We start from the raw sequence: 8,329 nt of genomic DNA on the forward strand, positions 1-8,329 counted from the left end.
CGGGAAACAATCGAAAAATAAAGATAGATATATATAATTGAGATCTACTCAAATAATGAATCACCAAAACTTTTTACTTCGATCACAGGCCTAGTTTCAATTTTATTGAAAAAAGAAATGTTATTGTAAAACTTATAATTGACCTAGCTAGGACATGTACACTCGCAAGTTTGCATTCTTTGCAGCCTTTCAAACGGGACAACAATCTAGCTTGGAATCGCATTCCTTTTAAAGCTATATACACTGACACTGAAACCTTAATCTTTTCATAAACCTTCCTGACCTTTTGGGCGGTTCCTTTTTCTCTGCATCTTTTAAATTTATTTTTTATCTTCTTGATCCTGAATGTCTTTTCCTCCATAACAACACGATTGAGCATCGCCATCTAAACCTTCCATATTACCGACACATTAGTATCACCAAATCCTTCTATATTATCATGATTCACCTCCATCTTCTCAACTCCTGATTTGGTGTTGCATATATCAAATATGGAAAAAGTGCAGAATGATGTTATATTTTCAACCAAAAATATATGGTTGCAAATGTCGATGAAGATTCGACATAATGGTCCGAATACAACACAAAACAGTATCAAAGATCACAATTTTTTGAGGATCAACTAAAAAAAATATTATTTCAGGACAAAATAAAATAATTTATGTGACATTTTATCAGAAATTATTATTTTAATCAATTACAAGTATACCGAATTCATAATTATTTGGATGATAAATATCTTAAATTTTCATACGCACAAGTTCTTATGGGGTTAAAATAAATCTTATCATAGTTTGTAGTATTTATATATTTAAATTATTATGTATCGTGCCGTTACGACACGGATTATTTCTAGTAATCTACATAATGAATTATGGGCTGATAATCCATTAAAATATTGGTTACCAAACAACCCCTATAAGATATGAGAATTAAAGCAAGATTCATTAATATCAGATTTCTCCATCTATGTGTTCATTGGATGCAAATGGATTGGAATGGAATGGATCGGATCGGATTAGATAGAGATGTCAAATATGAGAAATCCGCTTTGTCATTGTGTGTTGGATTGGACGCTAACGACCGAACCAAACCGGACTATGCTCATCTTAGTGCTGCAAAATTGGGCTTACGGCCCATAAAACATCCGAACCCTATTATTTTCGACGGGAGAACCTCGTTTAAATCACAGAATTGCCCTTTGTACATTATAGTGCACACTTATATAAGAACTTCGCTAGGGTTTTTGTTGAACTTCTCTCTGGGTAGAAGCCGCAAGAAGCAGGAAAAGAAGACTCTCTCTCAGGTGAGATTGAGATATCTCATTCTAAACCCTAAAATCTTAATACGATTACATACTACGATCTTTCTTCGTTCCTTCGTCAACTGTATAGGTCGCAGATTATTTTCTAAAAATCTCACTATATGATTTGTTTTTTAAACTAGTGATAATATGAAAGGTTTGCCTAGGTTTTCTTTATAAATCCAATGAAGGATCTTAGAAATGCTAATGCAAATATGGTTTTTATTGAAATAGGTCATAAAGTAGATCTCAGTAGATTTAGTTTTTGTCGTGTTTGATAAACTTGTTTTAGTTGATTCTTCGTTTGTAGAACTTGATGGTAAGGATTATCCATCTCTAACTCATTGTTAGAGAAAATAGATTTACTTGTTTATGGTTTTGTAAATCGATAAAAGTATTCATAAATGATTCAGTTTCATAGAGTTTTAGTTCTTTCTTTTGTACAGAGTTTATTTATGTAATTTATCATATGGTGGTACAGGTCGAAGGAAGAAAAATGTCTCACAGGAAGTTTGAGCATCCCAGACACGGTTCCCTTGGATTTCTTCCAAGGAAGAGAGCTGCTCGTCACAGAGGAAAAGGTATAGTAGTGTTTTAAAAAGCTTATAGTCAAGCTAAAAAAGGGTATCATTGCTTGTGTTTATAATTTGTATTTCTTTTATCCAGTGAAGTTAATATGATTTCCATATGTGTAATGCAGTGAAGGCTTTCCCTAAGGATGACCCAACCAAGCCCTGCAAGCTCACTGCTTTCTTGGGTTACAAGGCTGGTATGACTCACATTGTTAGAGAAGTCGAAAAGCCCGGATCCAGTAAGTGTCCTGAGAATTGGATTTCTTATTTACCCTTGAAAAAAATGTCATTTTAATAATTTGTGGTCTTAGCACCCTTGTGATTGGTATGAAATGCTTTATTTGTGTGAGAGGTTATCCTTTTTAATCACCGTAGTTTCAACATTGGCTTTGTTCCTAAGTGAGAAAGAGAATAAGGACTGCATCTATCTGTGTTAGTATGGGAATTTGATTGTTTTTGCAGTTTATACTAAAGTTGGCATAAAAGGAAGGATATATGTTCTTTAGAAAAATTTTCAGTAACACTGTTAATGCTTCCTGTTGCGGAATTTGGTTTTTTCCTCTTTCAACTTCTTTTTGTTTACACTGTATTAATACATTATCTTCTTCCCTTCAGAACTTCACAAGAAGGAAACTTGTGAGGCTGTGACAATTATTGAGACTCCTCCAATGGTTGTTGTTGGAGTCGTTGCTTACATTAAGACTCCTCGAGGTCTTCGTTCTTTGAACACTGTCTGGGCACAGCATTTGAGTGAGGAGGTCAGAAGAAGATTCTACAAGAACTTTGCCAAGTCTAAGAAGAAGGCTTTCACAAAGTACTCAAAGAAGTACGAGACTGATGATGGAAAGAAAGATATCCAATCTCAATTGGAGAAAATGAAGAAATACGGAACTATCATCCGTGTTTTGGCACACACCCAGGTATATTCTGTTCCATTTACCTTTGGTGATCCTTATTTTCCAGATAGTTAAGACAAGCTTGTTAGACATCTCCGGAATAGCCTCATGTTAAAGCAATTTCTTGCATTTCCTCTATGCTATTATTTATGAGTTAATGGATATATAATTAAGCACTAGAAACTGTGAGATTAGTGCCTTAATCGAACCAGTTTTTGTTAGATTAGTAATTTAGTATTGTTAATCGCTGAAGACCTTGCACATGCAATTTTGTTGGTCACAAGCTCACTTTTCTTTCAGATTAAGTTGTATTTCAGTTTACAAGTTAAGCTTGTGTTGTCTAATTTTGTTATTTTGTGAATTTCAGATCAGGAAAATGAAGGGTTTGAAACAAAAGAAGGCACACCTTATGGAAATCCAGGTCAATGGAGGATCCATTGCTGACAAGGTTGACTTTGCTTATGGTTTCTTTGAGAAGCAAGTCCCAATTGATGCTGTTTTCCAGAAGGATGAGATGATTGACATCATTGGTGTGACCAAGGGTAAAGGTTACGAGGGTGTTGTTACTCGTTGGGGTGTCACCCGTTTGCCTCGTAAGACTCACAGGGGTCTCCGAAAGGTTGCTTGTATTGGTGCATGGCATCCTGCTAGGGTCTCCTTCACTGTTGCTAGGGCTGGTCAGAATGGTTACCATCACCGTACTGAGATGAACAAGAAGATCTACAAGCTTGGCAAAACTGAGCAGGAATCTCATACAGCTATGACCGAGTTCGACAGGCAAGTCTCAATATTTAGGATTTCTTGAGTTGGAATTTAATTTTTTTTTTTCCGTATATTTCTTGGAACTGTATTCATTTATTATAAATTTTTATTGTGTTGGAATTTTAGGGATTTTTTTTCGTATATTACCTGGAATTGTATTATATTTTTATCTAATGTTTATATTTGCTGATGTATCAGGACTGAGAAGGACATCACTCCTATTGGTGGGTTCCCTCACTACGGTATTGTGAAGGATGATTACCTGTTGATTAAAGGGTGCTGTGTTGGGCCAAAGAAGAGGGTAGTTACTCTCCGACAGTCGTTGTTGAAGCAGACCTCTCGTTTGGCTCTTGAGGAGATCAAGCTCAAGTTTATTGATACCTCATCCAAATTCGGACATGGTCGTTTCCAGACCACACAAGAGAAGCAAAAGTACTATGGGCGCGTCAAGGCTTGAGTATAGGAGAATCTTTAACTATTTTGAGCAACAAGTTAGTTATTCTAAGGTTATCTGTTTTAAAGACCTATTTGATAGTGTTCAATTGGAGAGAGCTCCCTTGTTCTTTTTCCTTTTGAGTGGGTAGTGAGGTTTTTGACTCTTTGGAGGCCTAGGAACCTTCAGTTTTCATTGCTGAACAAGTTTTAGTTTTTCCCTTAGTTATATGATGAATGAATCGGATAATTTTGGTCTATTATATTTTTGTTACTTCTTTTCATGTGCCTCAGCATCTATAATCAATCTCTTACTGTAGTCAGTTTTGACTGGATCTACTACTATACCCAGTAATACTACTATAAGGTTCTAATTCTCGTTTTCATTTGTCTTAGTAGATGGTGTTTTCCGGCTATCTACTTACAATCTTTGTAATTTAGAAATGTAACTTATGCCTGGGGGCTTTGATATATGGGGGTGAAAGAGGCTACATTGCCATCAGAAACCTGGCAACAAGATTTGCATAATAACACCAGTATTACAAACATGAACACCGTTATGTGATCACAAAACAAAACCGTGTAAACAGGAATGGAGATTCATTTGGCGATTGAATAGAGATGCCGAGATGCTATATGTACGTAAGCCCTAGTTTTAGTTACTACTCAGTTAAAACTTTCCACCCAAACCGATTTTTACGCATCTTTTAGTTGATTCTTACAATCCGCAACAACAACTCTTTATATAGAAACCCTATAAATAAGATACGAAGAAGCCCGCCCTTCTCAGAGGTTTTTTATTTGAAGCAAAAACAAAGAATATCTCTTTAACCAACCAGAAACAAAGCAGCTAGCAGCCTCTCTCTGCGAGCGAGCGAGAGGTTTTATTCCAGTTTGAAACCCTATTCACTCTCCTCAACTCCGCAGGTTCATTTCTCTGTCAAACCCCTCCCCCCCTACAACAAAATTATCTTAATTTTTTTTTTAGATCTGTTTTTGTTATTGAATCTCAGTATTTTGTTGTTGTTGTTGTTGATTAGAAGATGGATCGGTACCAGAGGGTAGAGAAGCCGAGAGCAGAGACTCCGATAAATGAAAATGAGATAAGGATTACAACTCAAGGGAGGATGAGGAACTACATTACTTATGCCACCACTCTCCTCCAGGTCAGGGTTTATTTAATTACGAACACAACTATATAAAATTCAGGGTTTTATTTGGTTGATAAATCAAATTGCTTGGATTTTTCTTTTCTTTTCTTTTCTTTTCTTTTTGTGCAGGAAAAAGGGTCAGACGAGATTGTCCTTAAGGCAATGGGGAGAGCTATCAACAAGACTGTCATGATTGCTGAATTAATTAAGGTACCGCTAATTGGTCTTACAGGATATTTGTTCTATAACATCAGTGTGATGATGATGTTGGGTGTTTGTGTATTTTTTCCAATTTCAGAGAAGAATTGTTGGTCTCCATCAGAATACATGTGTTGGATCTACTGATATAACTGACATGTGGGAGCCGCTTGAAGAAGGCCTTCTTCCGTAAGAACTGTTGGTCTTGTTTGTGGTCAGAAGTTTTCGTTCACCTAGTTGACATGTACTTAGTTTCTTTGATGTTTTCATTTGTAGTCTGGAAACTACTCGCCATGTTTCAATGATCACCATTACATTGTCGAAGAAAGAGCTTGATGCATCCTCCACAGGGTAAATATCTGTGATCCAATTCTCTGTCTGTCTGTTGCAGTTTATTTCACCATGTTCGTTTTAGATTGTTTGAATTTTTTTTTATCATTGATGTTAATTTTACTGCCTTAGTGTTGTAAACATGGCTCAACTAAATTCTTAGGTAAGGAACCTCATCATTTATTTTATACCAATAATTTGTTCGTGATAGTTGAAGGTCTAGCATTACTGACTTTCTTTTATAAAACGATCAAGGCAACATAATACGGATTCGTGGTTAGCACTTCACATGGTTACTAAGGAGTACATCCCCTATTATCAAGAAGATGCCTTTTTTATTTAAAGAAGTCATAAATGTGAGGTACTGGTGTATTTTGGGTTGGATTTACATAAAATATGTCTTATTAACATTCAGTAAGACTGTATGGTGTGAATCCTGGTGAATAATTTCCATTGGGTTGTCTAATTTTTTTTTGCAAGTGTTCACAGTGCATTACTGTGGTTCATTTATAGAATAAATTATAACAAGCATTTGGGTTCGTATAAAAAGTCATTTTAGTTTCCAATAAGTTCATAATATCCTTTCTTCCTTCTTTTTTCCTCTCCATAACGTTTTGCATCCAGTGAATCATTTAGTGGTCTCTATGAACCAAATTTGGCTCGAGTTGCAGTGGGGCTATAACCTCAAGTCCATTGATAACGTTGGGATCTCTTTTTTCATTGATAAGAAAATATAATATACTGGTTGTAGCCATTCTAAATATGGCCACTGTACCAATATTGAGAGTTTGAATATTTTGATGCTTACTTGCTTATTGGAGGAAAAATGCTTACCTCAATAATCACCTTGTTTGAAGAGTAGTTTTGGTTGTTTAATGTGATATATGTTGCTATCTGTTCCAGATAAAATTTTGATTATGTGCAGATATTGCTGAAAGTGTGTACCCCGCTATGAAGTAATGCTAGAATCTGGTTGATGAACTGCAAAATTAAATTGAGCAATCCTTACTAGTTTGGTGTTAATATTCATGACTTTTAATAGTACAATAGATGAAGAATTCCGCTATTCGTTTATCAACATACTATATCCTTTTGCTTCTAGATGCAAGTTTGAGCCTTTCCATGGATAGTGCCTAATATTATTAGACGACTTCTTCCTGTTAATGTTGTGAAAAGATAAAGCTCGTATAAATTTATGGCCATTGTGGAATAACGTGAAACTTCCATTGTTACTTACTCTCGACAATGCTCCTCTTGAATAATTATGCAGATATCAGCCTCCAATTCCAGCTGATCAAGTCAAACCATGGACTGAGTTTGATTATGAAGGAGGTGGGGAAGGAACATTTTAACATTTTTTTTTTCATGCGATTGTTTTCTTCAATTTTTTTTTTCCTGTGCTAAGTAGTTCCTTTTATTTGGTTGTGTTACTCTAGAGGGCTCTCCTGGTATGCGAGGTAGAGGCCGTGGTGGTCGAGGAAGGGGCGGAGGTAGAGGTACTTTTTATATACTCTCGAACTTATTATCGAGCTCAGTGTCTCTCTTAGGATTGGTTTTCCAAGTCATTGTTATACTTCTAGTACATGCTTGCAGGTTGTCCTTATTTGTCACCTTCTCTTGCCTCCAGGAGGGCTTAACAATGGAGTCAGTGATTATAATGGAGGTGATGGTGGTTATGATAATGGTGGACGGGGATATGGTGGAAGGGGGAGAGGCCGTGGGCGTGGGAGAGGTTTCCGTGGCCGTGGAAGAGGTGGTTATGGTGGTGGAGATATGGTGATGCATCAAGAGACTGGTGGTGGTTATAATGATTATGGTGGCGGACCAGAAGCACCACCTGCCCAAGGACGTGGTAAGTCCCATGTCTAGTCCATGTCTATACTACAAATCGTCTGCCTTTTGTCATTCTCTCATTTCATTCAGCTGTGATGTAGTTTAGATAAATAGTAACAAAATTTTGACTAAATTAGTAATTGCGAATACAGTCTCTTGGGACAGACACACCACCCACCCTTCTGCATGGTTCAACAAGTATAAGTTTTAAATAGTAGGTCGCCTATATTTTCTTCACTAAGTGGATATGTTTTTCGTCGTGTGTGCAGGGCGCGGTCGTGGTAGGGAACGGGGCCGTGGGCGTGGTCGAGAATATAATAGATCGGATGTGCCGGTCCAGGCAGCAGCTGCTTGAGTTTTTTGTATTGTTAGGCTTTTGAATTAGTTTGTAGAATCTCAAGTTCAATTCAATTTTGTCGCGATTTAGGGAAGGACTTTCATGTAGGTTTATATCTATTCACCATATAGAATTATTACATCCAAGTTCGAAATGAAATTCAGTCCCAGTGATGTTTTGTTAAAGTTATATAAAACTATGATCGTGTTTGGTACCCCGGATATCCCATCCTAGGTTGGGTTATCCAGTAAAACACGGTTAAAATGTGTTTGTCTCACTGCAATCCAATTTTGAATACCTTCCTGGATTTTAGAAAGCTAAAAGAAAATGAGGTTATGGTATTCTTCCAAATACCTGGCATAAGATGTTCGCGTCTGGGTTAGGTAGTTATTTTCCTTTTCTTTAAAAGAAAATACATTTATATTAACCTATTTCTAGAGTCAAACAAACACAAGGTAACCTAGCCTAAGACATGATAAAATTTTAAACAAACAACATTTTCGTGACCAATAAAA

The 8,329-nt window shown here is 36.4% G+C and overlaps 2 protein-coding genes across 3 annotated transcripts; both read left to right on the plus strand.

The window, feature by feature from the left end:
* Nucleotides 1–1,184: 1,184 nt before the first annotated feature.
* LOC113330533 (60S ribosomal protein L3-like) lies at nucleotides 1,185–4,249 on the plus strand. The gene is made up of 6 exons (XM_026577337.1): nucleotides 1,185–1,306; nucleotides 1,785–1,884; nucleotides 2,004–2,114; nucleotides 2,491–2,795; nucleotides 3,139–3,548; nucleotides 3,732–4,249. Exons 2-6 carry the CDS (start codon nucleotides 1,800–1,802, stop codon nucleotides 3,988–3,990), a joined length of 1,170 nt encoding a protein of 389 aa, XP_026433122.1. The 5' UTR covers nucleotides 1,185–1,306; nucleotides 1,785–1,799; the 3' UTR covers nucleotides 3,991–4,249.
* A 481-nt stretch (nucleotides 4,250–4,730) lies between these two features.
* LOC113330318 (keratin, type I cytoskeletal 10-like) lies at nucleotides 4,731–7,999 on the plus strand. 2 transcript variants are annotated; one of them, XM_026577131.1, is made up of 9 exons: nucleotides 4,731–4,892; nucleotides 5,006–5,131; nucleotides 5,246–5,326; nucleotides 5,415–5,503; nucleotides 5,591–5,665; nucleotides 6,915–6,976; nucleotides 7,081–7,140; nucleotides 7,272–7,496; nucleotides 7,747–7,999. In XM_026577131.1, exons 2-9 carry the CDS (start codon nucleotides 5,009–5,011, stop codon nucleotides 7,830–7,832), a joined length of 801 nt encoding a protein of 266 aa, XP_026432916.1. In that variant the 5' UTR covers nucleotides 4,731–4,892; nucleotides 5,006–5,008; the 3' UTR covers nucleotides 7,833–7,999. The 2 variants fall into 2 exon arrangements, with proteins under 2 accessions (XP_026432916.1, XP_026432917.1); XM_026577132.1 differs by having other exon boundaries at nucleotides 4,732–4,892; nucleotides 5,009–5,131.
* The last annotated feature ends 330 nt before the right edge of the window (nucleotides 8,000–8,329 follow it).

Source organism: Papaver somniferum, unplaced genomic scaffold (assembly GCF_003573695.1).
Source record: "Papaver somniferum cultivar HN1 unplaced genomic scaffold, ASM357369v1 unplaced-scaffold_118, whole genome shotgun sequence".
Lineage (NCBI taxonomy): Eukaryota > Viridiplantae > Streptophyta > Magnoliopsida > Ranunculales > Papaveraceae > Papaver > Papaver somniferum.

Bases quoted from the DNA above. Each gene is read 5' to 3' on its own strand.
- LOC113330533 (XM_026577337.1), top strand. From the start codon at position 1,800: ATGTCTCACAGGAAGTTTGAGCATCCCAGACACGGTTCCCTTGGATTT. The intron at 2,796-3,138 runs GTATATTCTGTT...TGTGAATTTCAG, and splicing joins GTGTTTTGGCACACACCCAG to ATCAGGAAAATGAAGGGTTT. The intron at 3,549-3,731 runs GCAAGTCTCAAT...CTGATGTATCAG, and splicing joins GCTATGACCGAGTTCGACAG to GACTGAGAAGGACATCACTC.
- LOC113330318 (XM_026577131.1), top strand. From the start codon at position 5,009: ATGGATCGGTACCAGAGGGTAGAGAAGCCGAGAGCAGAGACTCCGATA. The intron at 5,327-5,414 runs GTACCGCTAATT...TTCCAATTTCAG, and splicing joins TGATTGCTGAATTAATTAAG to AGAAGAATTGTTGGTCTCCA. The intron at 7,497-7,746 runs GTAAGTCCCATG...TCGTGTGTGCAG, and splicing joins ACCACCTGCCCAAGGACGTG to GGCGCGGTCGTGGTAGGGAA.